We start from the raw sequence: 23,211 nt of genomic DNA, 5'->3' as shown, positions 1-23,211 counted from the left end.
GCCGCTGAAGGAAGCTCAGGAGAGTGTGACCCCGGATTCCCAAACAGACGCATTTGTACACTTGTGCCTCCCTTCAACCCGCTACAGCTTTAACTTTCAAAGACAAACCACACAAAAACCCTTCTACTCTGCGTGGTAGAAAGGACCCGTGGCACGTTACCTGTCTGTGCAGTCGAATGATCATGGTGACGTCATTTTAAAATGCTGACATTGTCAAGTAAACCAAATGATACGTGGCATATGCCTCCGAGAAGTCCTGGCTCCTACCTCCTTCCAGAAGTCGGCCTCTTAAGACGGTCCGGTCAGTTCTGGAAATACTGATGGTTAACAGCCGTTTTGTCTCTTTTCTGAAATGCCATGTTGGAGACCAAAGAAAGTATCATTGGTTCATTTGAAAAAAAGGGACTAGAAGTATGCTACAAAATTATTTTCAAAATACATTTTTTGCAGAAATGCAGATCTCTATAGGAAGCTTTCTCTTTATTTCTTTTTTAAAAAATATTTATTTTTTGGTTAGACACAATACCCTTATTTTGTTCACTCATTTAGTTTTATGTGGTGCTGAGGATGGAACCTGCGGGGCTGAGGCTCGGAGGCCACCCTCACGGGGCCTGAGCCGGGTGCTTGCCCACCAGACTCGCCCTTGGTAAATCCACCTGGGCTCCCTTCCCAGGACAGCGTCCCAGTCACCTGGGATCTGCCAGTGCCTCCCCGTCCCCTTGGGGCCAGGCTCCAGCACCGCCATCCACAGCACCTTCCCACTTGCGCTTGCTTGACGTGGGCACGGGGCAGGGCCAGCTGGGGGACGGAGGGCGCTGCAAGCAGGGGCAGCGTTGGCGGGACAGAGGCCCCTCCTGCCGTCCAGAAGCATGAGTGGCCAGGGTCAAAGGGCATCCCAGGGCCAGGCTGCACGCTCTGGTGGCCTCTCGAGCACTGCACATGGGTGGGCAGGAGGCAGGGGTGAGGCCTGCAGTGCCACCAGAGCTCAGAGCAAGAGGAGCAGGGACGGCCAGCGTCCCGTCATGTTCTGTGCCCACGCCGGCGGCTGCCCTGTGGGACGACGCGTCCCGCCACACTGGGCTGTGACAGGCACACTCCACTCATCCCATTCTGCCACATCCCTCCCCGACAGGCCTGTGCCCTCGCCAGCCCCACCCGGCACAGTGGCGCCCTGCTGCCTGTGCTGTCTGCCAGGCGGAATGGCCGCTCCTCGATGGGCCAGCTGTGGCGGTCTCCAGTGGCCTCTCACCGACCTCCTGGAGTATCCGTCACCCTGCGGACCACCCCAGGATGAGCCATGACTCCGTGCGCCCTGGCACATTACCTCTGTGTCCCCGGGCAGCAGCATCTGTGCCCTGAGAGCGCGACAACTTCAAGGTCACTTCAGAATGAGAAACAGTGACCAGCTACCCTTCGATGGACAAGGAAAAGCCAGAGCAAAGGTCACTGCTGTCCACAGCCAGTGGCCACGTAGAGGTCACAGAGCGGGCAGGCGCTGGGTCACAGGTGCCCGCGAGACGCCCCTGGGCGTGGCGCTGGCCTGCTGCTCACAGCTGCGTCCGTGGGGTCTTTGTGAAGCACAGACCCCAGCCCAGGCCCACCCCAGGGCTCTCGGCCGCACCGCCCACCTCCCTCCCGGTTCCCTGGGCTCCCTGCTCGTCCCGCCATCTGCGGGAGACCCCGCGGGGACTGGTGTTCACCCTGCAGTTTCCATTGTCCTGCCTAAAGGTCACTGTGCTCCTGGTCAAGGGTTGGTGGGTGGTGGATCACTAGTTTCCTTTTACTGTGGCCACCAGGTGGCTTTTCCCTTTTGCACTGGGGATGGAGCCCAGAGGCTCTACCCAGTCACTTCCGCAGCACTCCGTAGAGACAGGTCTCTCTAAGGCTGGCCTTGAACCCGCCCTCCTCCTGCCTCAGCCTCCTGGTGGCTGACTGCAGGTGTGTGCCACGGTGCCTGGCTGCCTACTAGAGACGTTTAAGTGGCATGTGACTCACACCGTGTTTCTTTTGGGCTGTCCAGGAGAGGCCATCTGCCACGCTCCCGCCCAGGTGCCTCCCGAAGCCCTCTTGGGAGCAACCTGGAGAGGTCCCGATTCGTGCTGGACCAGGCCAGTATTGCAGTCCCTGCCTCCCAGAACCCCTGGCATGTACCAGGTGCATGGCAGTGCCCCCGGCTTGGTGAGAACAGAGGGGGGGCACAGCCCCAGAAACCCTCCCCAAGGAAGTGAGGACTGGGCTGGACGTCTGGCCACACCCAGGAGCCTGGGAAAGGAAGACCACAGCTGCTTCCTGCAGCCAGGCTGAATCAGAGCGAGTGAGTCCACCAACCCTGCACAGGTCTGTCACAAGGGCACAGCAGTCTCCTGGTGGGTGCTCGGGAGAAAGCACACTCTGTGGGCACGAGGCTGGAGCCGCTGACCATGCAGGCTGGATGTCCCAGGAGGCCCCATCTCCACCAGGCCACGAGTGCACACAGGTCCTGGGCTCAGACGAGGCCAGGACTGAATGTGGAGGGGAGAGGGGGTACCCGCAGAAGAGGAGAGATCTTAGCGGGCGACCCCAGGAGCTTGGTTTGGCCGGACAGAGCTGAGAGCCCTTCCCAGGTGCCCAGTGTGAGCTTGTCCCCAGGGACCCAGGCATGCCAGAGCCGGGAGCACAAGCACACCACTGCCTGGAGCCACAGGCTGGCCAGAGCCCGAGGACCGAGTGGGACGTTAGGGGTCACCAGAGACATCTCGTGTGACCAAGCGTAATGGCCACCTGCAGCTACTCCACGACGGGAGGGAGAGCAAAGACCAGCCGGGAGCCCTTTTGTTTGACATGTTTAATGGCTGCATCTCAGAACCACCTCGTAGAGCGAAGGCGGCCCTCGGAGGGACACCCTAGTGCAACAGGACGAGGCCCTCGCCGGGGAGGGCACGAGCGCCAGCTCGCACACCAGCTCCAGCCCAGAAGGGGCCACAGCAGGACATCCGAGACCTGGACGTGACAAGGACAAGGGAGAAACTGCCCCGTGTGCCCACCCTCAAAAAGCACCGTGCTGGTGGCCGCCCACCCCAGACTGGGGCTAAGGCACAGGGCGGCAGGAACATGGGCTGGACGTGGATCCCGTGGGCAGTGTCAGCAGGAGGGCGGCTCACTGCCCTCCACCTGCAGTCCCTTGCTCAGGAGGAAGGCGTCCTGCCTGGGGTCGCGGCCCAGGAAGAGCTTCAGCATGGCACTGGCGTCCTCGGAGCCACCGGGCCTCAGGATGGTGCTTCTGTAGTCCATGCCAACCTGCCAGGGCAGAGCAAGCTGGGCTGGGCGCAGAGGGCGGGAGGTGGCGGGTGGCCTGCGAGCACGCGTGCGACCCCATGCCCAGGGCCCGCGTCAGTGCGGACGCCTGGTGGGAAGTCCCTGGTGGAGGCTCAAGAAGGGCAGGGCCTGGGCCAGGGCTGAGCAAGGCTGGACAGGCTGCTGGGCTTCAGCAGGGGCCCTGTCCGGAAGCACAGGGCCGAGGACTCGGCACCACGCCCTAGAGGCCTGGTCTCCACCTGCCCCTCTGCCACCTGGCAGTGGGCCCGAGGCCCTGGGTGTGCCGTTCCTGGTCCTGGACCAGGGACCATCACAGAACTCTGGGCCAATGCAGGCCGAGACCCTTCCCTGGAGACCCCCGACCCGTGCTCGCTGCCCTCACCTTGCGGTTCAGGACGCCCTCCTGCTTGAAGCGCGTGTGGAACATGTCCATGGAGTACACCTCACTCCACAGGTAGCCGTAGTACTGGGCGTCGTAGCCCCCCGCCAGGTGGCCGAAGGTAGCAGGCATGTTGGTCCCTGCACAGAAGAGCGAGGCTCAGGTGCAGCCTCCTGGGCTCCCAGGGAGGGAGGCGCCAGCAGCTGTCCCAGAGCCTGGCCAGGCAGGGGGTGGGCACATGGCCAGAGGGAACGTGCTGCTCTGCAGGCAGGGTGGGCATGCCTGGGTGTCACATGGGCACCGCAACGAGGTGGCCAACCAGGGGCTAGGGCTGCCAGCTCCAGGCACACTCCCTGGTTGGCCACACCCATCATCCCAGTACCCAGGAGGCCATGGCAGGAGGGACGTGGATTCCAGGCCAGTGGGCAACAGCCAGGCCCTGGCTCAAAACAAAAATAAGGGCTAGGCTGGGAGCAGGGGCACAGCCTGTAGTCACAGAGGCTCGGGAGGCTGGGGCGTTGGACTGCAGGTTCAGGGACAGCATCAGGAACCGAGACCCTGTCTCTTAAAAATAAGGGCTGGGCTGGGGCTCAGCAGTAGAGTGCTCGCCCAGCACGTTCGAGGCCTGCCGTCCATCCCAGCCTGAAAACCCCTCGGGTGAAAAATCTCTTAAGTGCTTAGAAATATTAATCCATAAAACGCTGCATGTTGAGGGGCTGGGCTGGGGCTCAGTGGTAGGGCGCTCGCCTAGCACGTGCAGGGCCCTGGGTCCCATCTTCAGCACCACATACAAATAGAATAAAGGTGCTGTGTCCTCAACAGCTAAAACGATAACAACCAACGCTGCAGGTTGAAGCAGCGTCGTCCTTGTGTGCACACAGCCCAAGGATGCACACCACGCGCTGTGCCCGTTTTCTGTCTTAGACTCTGCAGTCTGCCACGCTGCAGGATCAAGACCCTAATTCCCTCGTCTGTTTCTCTGAAGCAAAGGCCCAAGAGAACCTGGGCCTGAGAGCCAGCCTCCCCGACACCGCCCCTAGTCGGCGGTGGTTTGGCCCCCACAGCGACTCCCACCCACCAGGTAGAAGGCGAGTGGCCTCCGAGGTGCAGCGGACAGGCCCCCAGCGAGGTCCGGCACCCAGAGACACAGCAAGGAGGAAGGAGAGGGCAGGAGGGGCACCTGCTGCTCCCCCCACACCACAGAAGTGTGGGGCCAGACCACGCCACAGGGCGGGGTGTCCTGGGCTGCCCAGGGGAGCCGCCTCCCCAGCCATGACCCTGCATATCCTGACATCACTGTGTCCCTCCGGGCGGCCACTGTGGAAACCCTGGTCAGGGAAGCCCCCCGGCAGCAGGTGCTGGCAGGACACTGAGTGACACCTGGCTAGGAGCCAAGGAGGGGCCGGGGAGCTGGAGGGCGAGAGCGCGATGCAGGAGGGTCACCCGGCAGTGGAGAGGGCTGGCGGGATTGGGCCAGACACAGCAGCTGGGGGCACCCAGCACGGGGCTGCCTCTCACCCCGGCCGTGGCCCTGTCCAGGACAGGCTGGGCTGGCAAGCGGCTACCTGGTGTGGCCGGGACCCCCAAGATCTCCTGGCAGAGCCGGGCATACTCCTCGGCGGGGTCTGCGTCTGTCTGCGTGTGCAGGGCCTGGTCCACCTTGGCGAGGACGATCTGGCGCAGGTTGAAGAGGCCTAGCGGGAGGAGACGGAGAGGAGGCTGACGTGGGTGGCCTCAGAGGTCCAGGCCCTGGCAGGACACACCGGGCCACAGGCTGAGAGCAGAGTCCCTGTCCCCAGGCACGCACCTGTGTTGGCCTGCCGGGACTTGATGAGCTTGTCCAGCAGCTCCTGGGGCACGGCGCTGCCCGTGCGGTAGTGCTGGGACATGCGCAGCAGGGGCTCCTTCTCCCACACCCAGTTCTCCAGCATCTGGGACGGGGCCTCCACGAAGTCCCGCTCCACATGGGTCCCGCTGAACATGGCGAACTCAGCCTGTGGGGCACAGGAGGCCTCAGCTCCACGCCCTGCTCCACACACCCGACCTGGCCGCACCTGGGCACAGCCGTGCAGGCCGCCGTCCCGAGCACAGGTGGGCCCGCAGGCGACGTGCTGGGCACAGCCCTCCCCACAGCCTGTGAAGCCTGAAGATGATGGGGACAGGGACGCTCCCGGGCTACTGAAGATGGCAGCCACCTGTGCTCCTCTGTCCTGTCCACGGAGCCGACCCCTAGAGAGGGCAAGGCAGGTCACAGAGTGACAAAAGCCCAGCTAGATAAAAGACTACGGAGTGAGCCTCGTCCAGGTCAGACACGTGCTCCTCAGGCCACCAAGGAGCGAACTGCACAGTTGGAACTCGGCCACGAGCAGGAGCGAGGGGACAATGTGGCAGTGTGGACTGTGCTCACTGGGGACCAGACACAACGTCACCGCCACTGCATGACAGGAAACGTCAAACAGGGCAGTGCTGAGACAGGAAGTGGGTGCGTGGGTACAAAGGGCTGGGGAGATGCCAGCGCGGTGGCACACAGCTGTAGTCCCAGTGACCTGCGAGGCCGGGGCAGGACAGCAAGTTCAAGGGCAGCCTCAGCAAGGCCCTGTCTCAAGACAGAAAGGGTTGGGGGGTGGCTCTGTGGGACATGCCCCTGGCTCATCTCAGTCCTGAGGACACAGGGCAGGGGTGACTACTACAGGATGGGCTTCCTTTTGGGGCACAGGAGGCTAGACAACTTGGATGTGTTAAAGTCGACACGCGCCCGGTCCCCAGGGCTCCTGCCTGCCGTCTCAGGACATTCCTGGTGGGGGGAGAAGCGCAGTGGGACAGCGAGAGGCAGCAGAGCTCGTCCAGGGGCAGGCTCCAGGCTGCCACAGGACACAGGCTGCAGCCTGCCACACCTTTGTCCCCTGGGTACAGCGTTTCTGTCCGGGATGGAGCTCTGAGCCCACTTCCAAGGCCCCACTGGGTCCCCTGGCTTTCCTGGGGTCCCTGGCAGGAGCGGCAGGAAGCAGCCTCTGCACCTCTCCAGCACGTTGGCAGCTCTGCGAGGCTTGGGGCTGGACTGTGTCCTCCCAAGAGCCACCGTGCAGGTGCTAAGCCCTCAAACTAAAGAATGTGATGTGCCGGGGCCGGGGACCTCCAAGAGGGCAGCAGGCGGGCCTTGTCCATCCCGACTTATCGAGATCAGGACTGGCTGGCAAGGGGGCGGTTTCAAGGCACAGAGAGAAGACGACCTTGCCAGCCAAGGCCCCCAGGAGGCAGCCACCCCATGCGACGGCGGGGCTGTCTCGGGACCGCCAGGAAATCACACCCACGACTGAGCCATCGGCTTTGTGGCACCTGGTGATGGCAGCCCCGGGCCACAGTCAAGGAGGGGCCGCCATCTCCACGGTGATGTCCGGTGCAGAGCCCCACGGGCGGCAGACCCCCAAGCCCACACCCACCTGTGAGCAGAGCTGGTGCATCACGTGCCCAAACTCGTGGAAGTAGGTCTCCACCTCGTCGTGCTGCAGCAGGGACGGGGCGTCCGGGGTGGGCTTGGTGAAGTTGGCCACCATGGCCGCAATGGCGATCTGGCGGCTCCCGTCCTGCCGCAGGCAGCCTGGCTGCAGACCGAAGCAGGCCGCGTGCCCGTACTTTCCTTCCCTGGAAAAGGAGGCAGGGTCAGGCCCAGGGAACAAGATGCCAGGCTGTCCCATTCTGCCACCCAACTCCAGCTCCTGCAGCCCGTCAGATCACAGACCTCAGGACCCCTCAGGACCCCTCAGGACCCCGCGACCCCACTCCCTGGGCAGGGCCTCCCAGCGTGAAGCCCGAGGCCAGGCCACAGGGCCCTCCCTATGTGCAAGTAGCCCAGGCACCAGCAGCCTTGTTGGGGAGCAGAGGGAAACGATGGTGACCCCCAGGTGTCACCAGGCAGGCCCTAGTGCTCCTCCCCAGAAGGCTCCTCCCTCCCCAGGCCCGGCCATGCCCACCTGGGGTAGAGGTCCAGGTAGAACTTGCCGATCACCTCCCCGGAGGCTGCGTCCTGCACGGAGTACAGCCGCACGTCCTCGTGCCACACGGTGGCGCCCTCCTCCAGGTGGAAGGTGAGCCCCAGGAGCTCCTGGTAGATGCCCAGCAGCCCCCGGGTGACGACCTGCATGGGGAAGTACTCCTTGAGCAGGTTCTGGTCCACGCGGAAGCGCGTCTCCTCCACCTGGTTCATGTAGTAGCGCATGTCCCAGGCGTGGATGCGCCCGTCGAACGCCAGGCCCCGCCTCGCGCACTCGGCCTTCTTCAGCTCCAGGATGACGGCGCGCTCCTGCTCCCCGAGGGGCTTCAGCTTCTGGGCCAGCTCGTCTGGGGAGGCAGGCTCCATCATGCTGGGTCCAGCACGCTGGCCCGGCCCTGCCAGCCCCCCCAGACGAAGACGCAAGCTCAAGAGCGAGGACACCGGTGATGCCAGGTGGCACCATGCCACGCCCCCAGCTTGCGTAGGCGGGTGTCCGCCATCCTCTACTCCACAGAAGGATGCCAAGGCAGGGCTCCCCGCCCCAGGCGGCGCCAGGCAGGGGCCTCACTTCAGAGCCTGGACAATCGACCGTGACGCCCACTGAGCCCCCGCAGGCTGGTGAGGGTCACGGTGCGTGGATGGAGCAAGACCCAGTGCGTGGGCAGCAGCCCAGGCCAGAGAACAGCCGCAGGATCGACTCACACCTGGGCCGCCCCGTGGTCTTCCCAGGGGGAGCCCAGGACCAGTGCAGGTGGGGACAGGTTACCTAGGAAGGTGGCCACGGCCTGGCTGGTCTTGGCCATGTTCATCTCCAGGACGTAGTCGGCATGTGTGCGGAAACCAAGCAGGCTGGACTTCTGTGCCCGCAGGGCCACCAGCTCCTTGAGGATGGCACAGTTCTCCTGCAACCACACGACAGCCCGTGAGCCAGCGGTGCCCCCATGAGCCCTCGCGGTCCTGAGTCTGACAGCCTGGGCTGCACGGCACTAGGCTGCCCACCTCAGGTGCCTGTGCCCTTGAGCTCTTTCCAGAATCAGACCCGGCCCCACTGCCCCCTGCAAGAGATGCTAAATGAGGACATGCACCCAGAGGCACCTGGCCATCCAAGGGGTGTGGGAAACCGAGGACTGTGTATGGGGAGTGCACAACCTGAACACCTGGACACAGCACACAGGCTGTGCCCAGCAGGTCTGGAAGGGGTCCCATGCCACAAGCGGAAGCAATGCGCGGGGCAGGGATGGCCCCAGGAGTGGCACTGCTGTGCTTGGGGACACCACACCCTCTAGGCTATGGCCATCCCAGGCTCTGTCTACTACCACCACGCTGGCAGAGCAGACTGACCTGGCAGGTCACACAGCCAGCCGACCACAGGGACTGGTGGACACCCACAGTAAGACCCACTGCCTCCCACTTCCCTGAGGAGCAGCAGAGGCCGCTCGTACAGGACGCACCCCGAATACCACGGCCACGGAGACTGGTTAAAGCCAGGGATTGTGTGGCCAACTCAGATGGGAGGACCCAGGGGACGTCCAGCAGTGCCCACCTCCACGTTGCCAGACACAGAGTCCCACTCCAATCTGGGTCTCAGCGTGCCCTGTACTCTGCCATTGGCCTAAAGCCTGGGGGGTCAGGATGGGACTCGGGGCGAGGACTCTCCAGGGCCCACTAGGCTGTGGTGCCCTGGCCAGAGCCTGCTCTAGAGGAGGTGCACCCCACCTCTCCCTGTCGTGGGGAGTCCCTGGAGCCCCGTGTGGTCTGCCTCCGCCCAGGGCAGCAGATCCTCAGGTGTAGAACCTGTTCTGCTGGGGGGCCTCCTGCCACCAGCCCTCCCAGTCACGCAGGCACCGATGTGGTGGCACTGGGGCATCCAAGGGGTGTGGAAACCCAGGACTGTGTATGGGGAGTGCACAACCTGAACACCTGGCCACAGCACACAGGCTGTGCCCAGCAGGTCTGCGACAGCTACACCATGTGAGAGAGGGACCCAGGCTGCAGCAAGTGAGGGACAGCTGGAGAGCCATGCCTGGGGCAGCCCTGGATGAGAGCTTGGGAAAGGGCATCCAGGGCCACTGTGCCCAGGGAAGAGCACACTTAGGGACAGACCGAGCCCCACAGGGAGGCCTCTGTGGGTCACTAAAGCCACGCAGGCAGAGGTCAGACGGACCCGGGGACAAAACCATGGAGGCGGCTCACCCGAGTGGACGGCACCTGGGCCAGCCGCGGAGGCCGAGGGAGGCCACTCACCTCCTTGCAGCGGCAGTTGAAGGCCTCCTCCACCTTCCTCCTGGTCTCGGGCACATGGCACTTCTTCAGGAGTGGGAAGTAGTGGGGGTACTTGAGGGTGACCTTCAACTTATCATCCTCAGTCTTCTCCAACGAGTTCAGAAAGTCCTCTGGGAGTCCTCCTGTGGGGACAGAACCCAGTGGTACTGAGTGGATGGCACAGCCACAGCGGGCCCAGGGAGCGCAGGGAAGGCATGGGCTTCCCTTGTGCAAAGGCTGGGACAGGAGCCAGCAGGGAGTGGTCATTCCAGACAGCACCCTTCCCTGCCATCAGCAGGACTCTGCACCTGGGCAACCCCCAGCCTTCTCGTTAGGAAACCCTCGGGGCCAGAAGAGCTGAACGTGGAGTGGGCACACAGGGAGCCTTGCCCTGGCTGCTCGTGTGGCACGACGGGGGTGGTGGAGCCCTGGTCAGACCCATGCACAGGAGACGCCAGGGGACCTCAAATGCAAAGAAGGAAAATAGGGAGCAGCAAAGAACCAACAGAAAGCTAGGAGGCAAACACCTGTCCCCCAGAATGGGCCTCTCGTGAGCACACTGCCACTCCTGTGGAACTGTCCCTCGTGGGGGTCAACTGTTATGGCACCACTAGCCAAAGACCCGTCCGGTCGCCCGAGTGCCAACAGAGCCTTGCCTTCCCACTGGAGCCTCCGGCAGGGGGACACCCAGGCTGCAGGCTCAAGCTCAGAGCCAGGCACGGGCAAGCTGTGTCACGACCAGGACAGCTTCCCAGGGCCACCTGGGAGGCAGCCTCGGCATGTGGCAAGGGTCCCGAGAGCTTCCAGGTTGGGGTGGAGACATGACTGGCTAGCTGGGCCTCAGTCCTGCTGGGTTCTGTGCTGGCCTAACAGATCCTCACTCACCAGGCAAAAATCAGCCATGGGAGCCCCGACTGGGGTCCCGGGGCCCAGCAGCAGTGACACAACCCTCAGAACCGGCCCCCTGGGTGCCACATACTGCCCTGGGGCTGCTGGGGCTACGTGCACCTTCCCCCACCACAATCACCGCCACTGTGAAGGGGACGGATTTCTCGCCGCCGGCCAGAGTCAGAACAAGGAAAAGGGCCAGCTGTGGACCTGAATGGCTGGAACTGAGGGGTCACCATGTACTCGGGGACCTTCAGAGTAGACAGAGCACGTGTGAGACACACATGCATGCCGAGCGTAGACGGACATCTCCCCTCTCCAATGGGGTCACACTTGGCCTGTCCACGCCCTGGAGTGCTCCCTATGCCCTGGCCATCCCAGGCTCACCAGGAGCTACAGGTGCTGCTGCCACCAGCACCACAAGGAGGTGGTCCACAGTCAGCCCCAAAGACCAGAGCACGCAGCGCCCTTCCAGCTGCATGCCCTGCCCTCCCCACTGCAGAGTCAGCAGGGGGCAGTTCGGGCCACCAAAGCCAGGACGTCCACACGCCCTCCTGGCTCTATGTAGGGAGCCTGGAGAGGAGCCCTGGGTAGCAACAAGTCACCTGGCACCCATGTCCTGTCCCTAAACTTCTTCCTCCACCAGAGGAGCCTGGACTCTTTGGAGAGGTGGCCGATGCGGGTGCCAGGACAGGGAAGGTGCAGGATGAGCCAGAAGGTGGGCAAGTGCTTGGAAGCCTGGCACACCCAGGGGCACACACGGGCACCAAGGAGCCCCACCAGGGGCTGCAGGCTGAGGGGTCAGCACCCGCTGAGCGCTCGAGATCAGCGTTCCACCCCCAGCACGGCACACGCACAGAAGGAAGCAGGGCTGGGACCCACCGGGTCAGTCAGGAAGCTCTGCACCTGCGCGGCAAGAAGCAGGGACCACCAGCCTGAGGGGACGTGGTGGCAGAGGGGCACCTGCGGAGCTCCCAGCAAGGGCGGAAGTGCAGGGAGGGCAGCGCCCCACAGCCCATCAGCACAGAGGGCAAGTGCGCCCCTCTGCTGGACTCCAGAGGCCCTGGGGCGGGCAGCAGGGCAGCACAACAGCATGTGGTGGCAGACGCCGCGGCTTTCAGAGCTGGGGAACAGGAGCTCTAGAGCCATCGGGGCCTCAGCTCTCCCAGGAGCCTGAAGCCAAAGGGTGGGTCTCGCTGCCAGTGACACACAGACCAAGCGAGGAGGGTGGCCGGGCTCAGCCGACTGTCCCTGGGCACTCAGTGGAGGCTGTGTCTGGATCCTGCAGGTTTTCCTGGCCAGCCTCCTCAGAGGCAGCCACCCACGTGACAACATCCCTTAGACGACACCGTCACATGGAACAGGGGACACCAGCCTTGTTGAAACCCCAGCAGAGTCCTCAGGGACAGAAAGACAAACGCCACAAAACAGGCCCGGCCCTCAAGACAGGACTGAAAGGCTGAGGGACCGTCCTGCCAGAAAGGGTGGGTCTCAGGGAGGGCCTGGGGGCGCGTGCAGCACGTTCCTGCTGCAGCTCAGATCACACACGCGCAGAATCTCAAGAGATGGGCAGAGCAGACCCCAGACCTGAAAAGTGCCTGCGGGCCCCCCGCGTGTCCTCGAGGCCATTCTGCAGGTCTGGCATGTCCACAGTCAGTTGTTTGGGGAAGGAGAGGCGACAAGAAGGGGGAGCCAGGCCTCCAGGCCTGGGAACAGGGGCTTCCACGGCTCCCACCTTTCAGGAAGAGGGAACCACCACCAGGGGGCTGGGCTGCGGCGCAGTGGGGGCGCTCGTCTAGCACGGGCGAGGCCCCAGCTCCACGTGTAATAAGTAAATAAGATCAGGGTTATGCCCATCTACGGCTAAAAAACATTGGGGAGAAAAAAAACAAAAACCACCCCCGAGGAGGCAGGAACACCTAGTGCCAGCCTCTCCTGCCCCCACAGAGTCACAGCCAAGCCAGGGTGAGCGGCCTCCTGAGGAGGACCTGAGCCCGGGCTTCCAGAATGCCCAGGAGCAGCCAGGTGAGGACGCCCCACCTCCTGCCACCCCGACCGCAGCAGCCCAGGAGCAGCCAGCACAGCCTGCCGCACCTAGCTCCTCGCGCGTGAAAGGCAGGAAGGTGGTGTCCTCGTTCAGGTTCTTGTTGAAGTCGATGCACAGGAGGCTCAGCTTCTTCTTGATGCTCTTGATTTTCTGCAGGAGAGACAACAGCAGTGGAGGAGGGAGGGACCACACGGGCACACGCACCCAGAGCGGGGCAGAGGCCCCTGCTCGCTCCTATCAAGGGCCTGCCTGGGACGGAGCTCTCCTCCAAGACCCAGGCAGGAACAGTGGACAACTGACACACAGTGACTTGGGAGGTGAGGCAGGAGGGTGGCAAGCTTGAGGACAGACTTTACAACTTAGCAAGACTCGTCTCAAAATCAAAAATAAAAAGGGTTAGGAATGTGGCTCAGGGGTAAAGTGAGCTTGGTACCAAGTCCTCAGTACTTAAAAAAAAAAACAACTAGAAAAAAGGAAAAATCCCCGTTACCAGGGCTGGACCCTGGAAAGCTCCAGACTGCGCCCTCTTCTGCTCGGGGTCTAGCCCAGAGCTTTCCAGACCCTCCAAGCAGGAGTTAGCGTCCGTCAGAGACCACAGCCTAAGCTTCTGGGCATCCGACGAACCTAGGTCTGCACTCTCTACCTGACTAACGTGTTTTTCAAGAAACAGGCAAAAGCCAACCCCACTCAAGTATGAGCTGATTCCCAAGGAACTGACCCCACGGCCTCTTCCAGTCCTGAGGGTGCTTCCTGCCCTCAGGGTCCTCACGCACACCAACCAGGTGTGCCAACAAGGCTCTACGGACGAGGTGGGACACGGGACATGCCTGGCGTATGGGGAGGTACGGAATCCCCTGCTCACTAGGGCCACTGTCCAGGAGGAACCCACTGCCGAGAGGGTGTGCAGCTGCCTGGGCTCCACCCTCTCCACCTGGTTCTGAGGGGCTATGCAGCTCCCACTCTTCCCAACACACTCTGGTTTTCAGCAACCTGAGGCATCTCCTGATCACTCAGTCTCCTGGCCGAGGCGAGAATCTGTAGCCACCTGAGGTGGGCTCTGCTCTTGGGATCTGGGAGTCCCTCGGTCCCAAGGTGGGATCTAGTTCTACTGTAACCAGCACTGGATTCACCCAAAAACACACCTCCCAGTTCCACTTTCCTTAGCCATTGGCAGGGACTCCCACCTGGCCGGGATGGCCTGTGTGTCAAGTACTGGTCATCAGCAGGGCTGCAGGCCTGATGCCTACACTAGCCACATCTATTTCTCTGCACTCTAATGCTTTGGCATCTTGGGGCCTGGCTGACCCTGGGGAGCTGGTCCCTCTCGGGGACACCAGTTCCTACATTCAGCAAGTGGCTCGCCCTGAAACGTGCCTTTCAGATGCAAACCTGCCAGAGCTGCGCCCACATCTCTGTGGCTCTTGTCCTCCTGGCCACTGTATGCTTGCACTGGTCACCCCAGGGCTGGCTCCTATGCCCACAGCCAGCCTAGCTGTCCATCGCCACAATCAAGGCTTTGGCTTCGCACCCTTCCCTGCCTGCTCACAACCTAGCAGTGCTCAGAGTCCCTGATGTGCACACCCTGTTCCTGGGAGCTACAGCAAACCATCCTCACGGGGTGCTTGCCCTGATCTGCCTCTCGGAACCTCAGTCACAGCCCTGCTCCAAGCTCTGCACACGCTAACGCAGGGAATCCTACAGAGGGTCCCAGGAGGCAGTCCTCAGAATGTTCCCTTGAAGCCTGATCACCCCACCAGGTGGTGGCACAGTAGGGCTGGTTCAGGTTGCCAGGACTTAGACGTGGGTCTTGCTCATGGCATGGTCCAGTCTGCAGCAGCACTGACCCATTATCCCTGTTGTTTTGTGGCCCTGAGAGGGGAGATGGGGGTCCATGTGGCCTATTTGGGACCACAGGGACCTGGCCCCTGGACCAGAAGCAGGCAGCTAAGGCTCTCAGGCTCAGAGGTCAGACCCTCCACATTCAGCAGGCAGCACAGCCTGAGTGGCTCTGGACAGACCGGTCTTCCTGGAGCTTATCCTAGGAAGACACTGCGGGAGGCGGGCCAGGGACAGAGCCACTCACTCACTTCCTGAGTTTCCTTGGGGAGGTGGAGCCCGTTTCTCCGGCCAAGCTTGATCAGCCGCTCCAGGTAGCGCTGCGCCTCTGGCCTCAGTGAGTCCTTCTCAACTTTTTCCTGCAAGTACCAAATGGAAACATTGACATGAAGAATTAGGACAACACGAAATGCTGGCCAGGAAGAAGGACGAATTCTCTGGTGGGAGTGGGAGAGTGTGGCTGCTGGGCAGTCTCTTAAGACTCAGTCACCCAATCATTAATGCCCACCACAGGCTGGGCACACGGCACTCCAGAGCGGTAATGCCATGTCCACTCGAGACCTGAACCGAGTGCATGCTTTGCTCTGAACGGCCCCAGCTGACAGGCCAGGGTAAACAGTAACAAGGGGCAGGGCTGGGGGAAACCGGCATTCTGGTCCTGGAGTTGTGCAACAGCTGTGCACCATGTCACCACGGGGGAGGTGTGCAAGATGTTCTCACAAGTGCACTGAACCTACCGGTGCCTCGATAAAGACAAAGTTTTTAAAAAGTTGCTTTAATGTACTCCCAGCTCCTCATGCTCCGACCCATGGCAGCAGCCATGCTCTGGGGAAGTGCACCTGCCTCCTGGCCCACCAGCCGGGGCGTGCTGGCAACAGCAGCACCAGGTCCTCGCCGCCCAGGACAGGAGGGCAGCACAGGCATCCACAAGGGTCACACCTTCCGCCACATCACCCCCGTTGGGCTCCTGTGGGCACAGGCTGCTGTCACCAAGTAACACCTCGGTGGCTGGGCCCAGGAACCCAGTGGTGCCTGTGAGAAAGCCTGTAGCCCCCTGAGTGGACGCTTTGCTAGACTTGTTCTTGTCATTATTTGTCTTTTTAACTTTTCCTCAGTTGCAAAGCAAACAGAAGGTGACTGTTTTGGGTGGGGCGGGGATTAAGCCCAGGGATGACCTACCACTAACCCTCACCCTAAGCCCTGTATCTCAAGGCAGGTCTTGCCAAGTTTCCAGGCTGGCCTGGAACTCACCCCGTCCTGCCTAGATGAGTCGCTAGGATGACAAGGCGTGGCCACTGCGCCTGGCAAAGCTTACCGTGGAAAGGTGTTTAACTGTGCTCTCTGTGATGCAGCCACTGCAGCTGTCTGTCCCCAGAAGTGGTTGTCATGTAATACTTTTTTTTTGGCACCAGGGATGGAACCCAGGGACACTTTATCACTAAGCCACATCCCCAGGTTTTTCTTTTTCTTTTTCTTTTTTTTTTAGTTTTTTTATATCAGAAAGGGCCTTGCTAAGTTGCTGAGGCTGACTTTGGACTTGCCATCCTCCTGCCTCACCTCCTGATTCGCTGGGATGACAGGATGACACCACACCCAGCATTGTCATGTTTTTTAAGAGCAAGAGAACAGAGCTCTCCCGTCCTGAGGAAACAGACCTGCCGCCTGGCAGTCCACCCTGCCCAAGGCCTCACCTGCAGCCAGACGATCCTCTGGTACACATCCTGCCTCATGCTCATCTCCACGTCAAACTCGGAGAGCTTTTTGTCCGCCTCCGTGCTGGCCGAGCGGATGTCCTTGGCTGGAGACACATGCTGGGGGAAGTCAAGGATGTTCCTCTGGACTGCGACAGGTGGGAGAACAGATGGTGGGAAGCAGCCCCACAGGGCCCGCATGGCCACCCAGCCCCGTCCTGCCCAGGCACAGCTGTTGGTCCCTCCTCACTGAAATCCTCCACTCAGGCCTGAGCTGGACACTGGCTCAGAGGCAAAGAGCTGTTACCATGGTCTCAGGAGACACAGATTCAATTCATGACACTCCACGGTAGGAAAGACCACGACAGAACACACGTGACCAGACCAGGGTGCGCAGGAACCCAGTTCCAAAGAAATAGCCACAGCCACAGTCTCACTGTGACTAACAGAGAAGCATTGTGAACCAGCAGCTGAACTCGCAGGGAGTCACCTGACCAGAACGCACGACCTCAGGGGACCTGCGTACCCTCAGCAGGAGTCCCCACGACCAGTGGGGGCAGCCCTGTACCCATGAAGGGTGAAAGGGTACACAGCGTGGTGCACCCACACTGATAGGAAGCGTCCAGAAGAGCCTATGGACAGAAGGTGGTCTCGTGGGTGACAGGACTGGGGAGGGACAGAGTGACACAAAAGATGCAGAGTTTCTTTCTGGGGGAATAAAAATGCTCTAAGTGGAGGAGTGTCAGCAGCTGGGCACTCCGATAGCACTGAGAGCCACTGAGACGTGGACCTCAAGTAGGAGAGCCGCACAGCCAGCTCGGCTCAGCAGGGCAGTTTGAAAAGGAAATGGAGCTAGGAACAGTGTCCACGCCTGTGGTCCCCGTCACTCTGCAGCTGAGGCAGGAGGACCACTGGGCTCAGGAGTTCAAGGCTGGCCTGGCTACACAGCAAGACACCGTCCGGTGGGGAAAAAGCAGCATATGCTTTGCACTGGAGAGATTCAGATCAGTGAGGTGGACACCATGATCCTGCAGCCAGTGCAGACCCCCAGCCTGGGAGGGTTCCCTGCACAGCAAGACCTGTCAGGCGGAGGGGAGGCCCGGCCCGTGAAGCTCAGGAGCACTGAACACAGTGGTGGTCCCACAGTGGTGGTCCACAGCAGGTTGACACAAGTCCTTTTGGGATGTCCAGGCTAGGGACCACCCAGGCACTGCAGGTACACTATAGGTGATAGCCTAGCACCAAGGGTGGAAAGGGCCTCTGTGATTAGAGAAGCACCACGCTCAGCCAGGGGAGGAGGATTCAGGTCAGGTGGCAAGGCTCTGGGGGAGGCGGGAAGCTCCAGGGCACAGGACAGGCAGGCCCAGGCTGTGGCTGCATGCGGAGGGCAGTGGCATGACCAATTCCGGCTGCCTTCACCACTGCTCCGGCCACTGAGTGGAAAGGGATGAGCAGCTGCAGGAGAAGGTGGGAACCACGAACAGCCATGGCACAGTCACACCCAGGAAGAGGCGGGCGGAGTTACCTGAGGGCCAGCAGACTCATTTGACACAGAGTGAGAAATCAGAACAACACACCTTGCATCCCAAGTACCACAACACAGTTTTCAAGTGGCAGCTCCTACAACACACCGTGATCACCCATCTAAAAACTTTTAGGGACAATGATGTCTCAAAAATCAAACTTTCCTCCTGCCTCAGCTGAATCTCTCCAGTGTATGCTGCTTTTTCCCCACCGGACGGTGTCTTGCCGTGTTGCCCAGGCCAGCCTTGAACTCCTGAGCCCTGCGGTCCTCCTGCCTTCACCTGCCCAAGGCCAGAGTGACCAGAGGCAGAGCCGGACTCCACCCAGCTTCTGCCAACAGCAGCAACCCCTCTGGAGTCAGCCTGCTGCGGCCTGGAATGAAATCCATGCTGGAGACGGCTCCAGGCTGAGAGCCCCTCAGCTAGAGCTCAGTGAGGCTCCATGGTTCCAAGGAAAGGGAGATGGTGCCCGAGACCCGGGCAGCGTGTTTCCTTGCTGACAGTCCTCTGTAGCAAGACCGCATGCTCTTTGGACACATCTATACACCGTCAACCTCTATGAACAGCTCTGGGACAGTTTCCTGACCCCTTCAACCAGGTGGTCCTCACAAAGTGAGCAAAGGGGCTGTGCCGGCTAGTGAGGGGCACACTTGAGGGTCACCCAAGTTTAGGGTGATGGAGGCTGAGGAGACAGGTGGGGCAGGACACAAAAGGAGGCTGTGTGGTTTGAGCACCGTTTGTGCCCTTCCTGTCCCCAAGGAGGTGAGGCCTCACTGGGTGTAGCTTCCCAATCTTGGATTTCCCAGCCTCAAGGACTGTGAACCAAAATAAACCTCTCAACACATGACCCAGTCTCAGGTATTGTTACAGCCACAGAAAACGTACTAAGTCGACAGGGTAGTGGTGGGCACCTGTAGTGCCAGCTATTTAGCAGCCTGAGGCAGAAGGATCCTGAGCCCCAGAATTCAAGATTAGCCTGGGTAACACAGATAGGACTTGTAGCAAAACCAGAGCTGGGCACGGTGGCACACACCTGTAATCCCAGTAACTAGGGAGGCTGAAACAGGAAGATCTCAAGTTTGAGGCTAGCCTAGACAACTGAGCAAGGCCCCTAAGCAACCTAGCAATGTCCTGTCTCAAAATAAAACACATACACACAAACAAACTAAGACCCAGGCAGAGTTCACTAGTTCAACAGAAAATAAACACCCTCTGGGACTGGGAAGAGGTTAGCCGGACTCCGGTTTCAAGGCTGTCACAGGAGCTGGCTCCCTCCCACTTTAGGCTCCCAGATGATGCAACCCAGGACAGCTGTGGACAGACGGGCAGTGAGGTGGAGAACAGGAAGGGCAGTGAGGTGGAGGAACAGGAAGGGCAATGAGGTGGAGGAACAGAGCAGGAGCCTCCTCTCCTGAAAGACCCCTGGGCCTGACCGGGATGGGCGTGCCTGACCACTACTGCCCTGGAAGCAGGTGGGCGTCAAGGAGGGGGGGTGATCAGCACTGGGCCCTGAGCCTGCCGTGGTGTCACCTTGGCCCGACACTCCCCACTGGATGCTGAGCAGGGCTCACCTGTGTAGGACACCTCCACATCAGCCAGTGCCTTGAGGGTGCTCTCGTAGGAGACGTCCTCAAACTTCTGTGAGCCCACCTGGTCGTACACGTGCTTGGTCTGCTCGATGAGCTCCTTGGTGAGCACCTCGATCTGCTGCGCGCTCAGGTCCCACCTCAGGTAGTTCACCACAGAGCAGGGGGTGGCCGTGTCCAGCACGTCTCCTGCACAGGCTGGACAGAGAGAAGCCAGCACCAACCATGTCTGAGCAAGTCTACACTCAGGGTCAAAGTGACCCAGGGGTCTCGTGGAGAAGCACAGACTGAGGTGAGTCTGTCCTCCCAAGTCCCTCCAGGGACACTAGGCAACATCTGGGGACATTTGGAAGGGACACCGCTGGCATGGACTGGTGGAGACTAGGGATGTGCTCAACACCCCACAGTACCCAGGACACCCAGCACAACTGCCCCACTGCTAGAAACCCTGCCTGGAGACCCAAGCACCTCAGAGTTCCAGGTTAACAGAGAGGAGCTAGACCCCGGGCACTCACTGCTCAATTCCCACCATGCCAGAGGACGAAGAAGGCAGGAAGGGGGATTTCCTAGAGAAGCCCCTTCTATTGCTCCCTCCAGGCTTCACACCCAGGTGTGGAGCATGGGCTCCTAAAAGTTCATTAACTCAGTAAGCGCTTCAGGAGGAGGTGTGGCCCCACAGGTGCTGCAGGAGTACGAGGGGCCTCGTCCACCCACTCCCGTGCCTCCCTGAGAAAGAGGTGCATAAAATGACCTGCCAGGTGACCCTGCAGGAGGGCAAGAGGAACTGCTTGTGGCTGGGCACAAGCTAAGCAACTCAGTGACACCTTGTGTGTAAAGAAAATACAAAATAGGCCTTGGGGTGTGACTCAATGGTGGAGCACCCTGAGTTCAATCCCTGGTACCAAGAAGAAAAAAAGAAAATCAAGCCCCCCCCCCCGCCCTATTTTGGAAAGGTAATACAATAAGTACATAGTCCATACATTATAACATCTTAATAGAGTGGAGAAACACCTAATAACCAAGTCAGTCTTTCTGCAGTGGAGCAAGGAAATGAACACTAGGATTCCTCTCTCCTAGCACTGAACGTGGAGCTGGACAGTCTCTGGGATGGGCTGCCCTGGATACTGAAGTGTGTGAAGCAGCATCCCTGGTCTCCACTCATTCCATGCCAGGAACACCCGCCCCAGTCATGACAGCCACAAGTGTCCCCAGGTGGCATGAATGCCCCAGTTAACCACTGAGAGGCTGAGAAAAAGGAGGTGCATCAGTCGGACTTTCTGGCCAAATGACTGCTGCAAACTTCAAGCAAATCTTGTTCATGGAGCAGTTTTAATTTAAAAACTGCAGAAAGGGAACCGTGTACCCATATTAAAACTTGTGGTCAAGCAGAGTGTCAGGAGCTCAGGGAAGATGGAGAACAATGGGAACTGGAATTGCCAGGAAACTCTCCCAGAGGAGCAAGGATCTGAGACCCTGTGGAAGTCCACTCAATCTGTAAATATTTACTGGCTGCAGCCTCCGTGCTGGGTCTCTGAGTTAATGATCCAGCAGCAAACAAGGCAGACAACATTCCTGCCTCCCTGAAGCCTCAATTGGCCTAATTATTATTATTAACGTTTACCATGTTTATTGGGTGCTGGAGAAAGAACTGGGGGAGGACAGCCTGCATAAGAAAATTCAAGGATATAAACAAGGAGGCACCACACAACCTGAGCGATTCTCTAAAATACAGAGAACAGGTCACATTGCTCCCCTGATGAAAACCCTTCCAACAGTGCCCCTTTGCCCTTAAAAGGAAAGAGTTCCCAGGTGCCTGTTTTAGGCAAAATGACTCTCAAAACGCTGGTGTTCCAGGCTCCCCGCCTATGCCCTGGGTGTCCCTCCGTCCGGAAGGAACCCTCCCTAGCTTTGGCAGGCAGCTCCTCCTGCCCTAGAGTCCAGGCTCCAAGGCCGCCACCCCAGGGGGCCCTCCAGGCCCGCCTCTGTACAGGGGGCTCCCCGAGACCGCCTGCTGCACGCCACCGACCCCCATCTAAAGTCCTCGTTTGCACGTTAACTTCTGAACGACCGATTTCCCTGCAGAACTCCAGAAGGACGGGGCGCAGGTCCTAATCACTGCCCCCCTGCGCCCCGGAGTCCGTCCCAGGGCCCGACCCGTCCACGGGGGAAGCTCGCGAAGTTTGCGAATTGGATGAAGCGCTGGAAAAGTTGTTTCATTCATTCGGCAGACCAGGAGGCAGGGTCAGCCACCAACTGCCCGCCATTCTGGGCTCAGGGTCACTGGGCTCGGGTCTCAGGCCCAAGTCGCGATCCCGGGAGACGCGCGGGTGCAGGGGACGCCGGGGTCCGGCGAGATGGGCCTCGGCGAGAAGCGGCTAGTACCTGCGGGGGGCTTCATGGCGGGCGGGTCTGCTCCGGCGGCACCCTCGCTGCAACCGGCCAGCGTCCACCAGCGTCCTCAGCTGAGGTGGACACCTCCAGCGCCTCAGGTCCGCTGCCGCCGTCGGCCGCAGACTGAGGCGCCCGCCGCCCGCGCGCCCAGGGCATGCTGGGAGGGCGCGTGCGCAGGCACCACAGGGCGCAGGCGTGCCGGAGCTCCGCCCACACCTCGAGGCCGCCGACGCTCCACTCTACGCACGCGCTGCAACCCTCCCGGCCCATCATTGGTCCTCAGCGGTGGATGGGCGGAGCTACCGGCTACACCCATCCAGAACCTCGCGGTCCACTGGGAAAGAGCGTTTCCGTGGAAACCGCACACACCTGTGGCTCTGAAGCGTTCCTGCCAGTTCTTCACCTGGGCTTCAGACGCCTGTGTTCATTTGTACTTTCCTGCTGGCTTGCTTCCTTCCTCCTTCCTTCCTTCGTTTCTTGCGATTGAACCCAGTGGTGCTTTACCACTGAACTACATCTCCAGCCCTTTTTATTTTTCGAGACAGGGTCTGGCTATGTTGCTGAGGCTGGCCTTGAATTTGGGATTCTCCTGCCCCCACCTACCGAATCGCCGGGATTACAGCCGTGGCCATCACGCCCGGCTGCCTCCTTTTTACAATTGTGTATTGAGTTGTTTTTATAAGCTTTCTCCCTCCTAGGGGCTCCCCCCACTCCGGGGATGGAACCCAGGGCCTTGTGCATGTGATGCAGGCACTCTACCAACTGAGCTGTATGCCCAGCCCTCTTAGGGGCCTCTTGTTATGGATCGCTTATAGTATCCCAAAACACTTTTTATAGGTTATTTCCTTCCTAGTATCCGGTCCGGCTTCCAGCATCTAAGTAATAGTGTAGGTACCCTAAGTGTCAACTGAATGTGGTTCATCAATTTAAGAAACCACAGTTAAAAAGAAAAAGAAAACAAACGTAAGCTAGAAAGTATAATCAAGAAAGTGTCAGTAAAGAAGCCAGGCTAGGTGGCACAGGCCTGTAATCCCAGGGACTCACGAGGCTAAAACGGGAGGATCGAAAACTCCAGACCAGCCTCAGCAATTTAGGGAGATCTTGTCTCAAAATAAAAAATAATAGTACCAAAAAATAGTAATTTTGAGAAGGATGAGGAACGTGGCTTAGTGGTACCATTGGGTTCAATTCCTGGTACCAAAAAAAGAAAAAGAAAAAGAAAGTGTTAGTAAAGGGACCCATGACCCCATGACTTCATATCACAAGTGTTTTGAAACAGTGCATAAGCTGACCTATATCCAGTGATGTTCTCTGTTAATCTTG

General features: G+C 60.1%; 1 protein-coding gene across 1 annotated transcript; it reads right to left on the bottom strand.

Moving 5' to 3' along the window:
- Positions 1–2,809: 2,809 nt before the first annotated feature.
- Thop1 (thimet oligopeptidase 1) lies at positions 2,810–22,055 on the bottom strand. Its single transcript, XM_005332008.5, has 13 exons — positions 21,880–22,055; positions 19,483–19,695; positions 16,389–16,537; positions 14,949–15,056; positions 12,909–13,011; positions 9,909–10,069; positions 8,431–8,566; positions 7,645–8,011; positions 7,114–7,315; positions 5,481–5,667; positions 5,239–5,367; positions 3,677–3,813; positions 2,810–3,276 (listed from the first exon to the last, which is right to left on the bottom strand). Exons 1-13 carry the CDS (start codon positions 21,893–21,895, stop codon positions 3,121–3,123), a joined length of 2,064 nt encoding a protein of 687 aa, XP_005332065.1. The 5' UTR covers positions 21,896–22,055; the 3' UTR covers positions 2,810–3,120.
- Positions 22,056–23,211: the final 1,156 nt, after the last annotated feature.

Source organism: Ictidomys tridecemlineatus, chromosome 2 (genome assembly GCF_052094955.1).
Source record: "Ictidomys tridecemlineatus isolate mIctTri1 chromosome 2, mIctTri1.hap1, whole genome shotgun sequence".
Taxonomy (NCBI): Eukaryota; Metazoa; Chordata; class Mammalia; order Rodentia; family Sciuridae; genus Ictidomys; species Ictidomys tridecemlineatus.
This window is presented reverse-complemented; position numbering and strand designations above follow the sequence as displayed.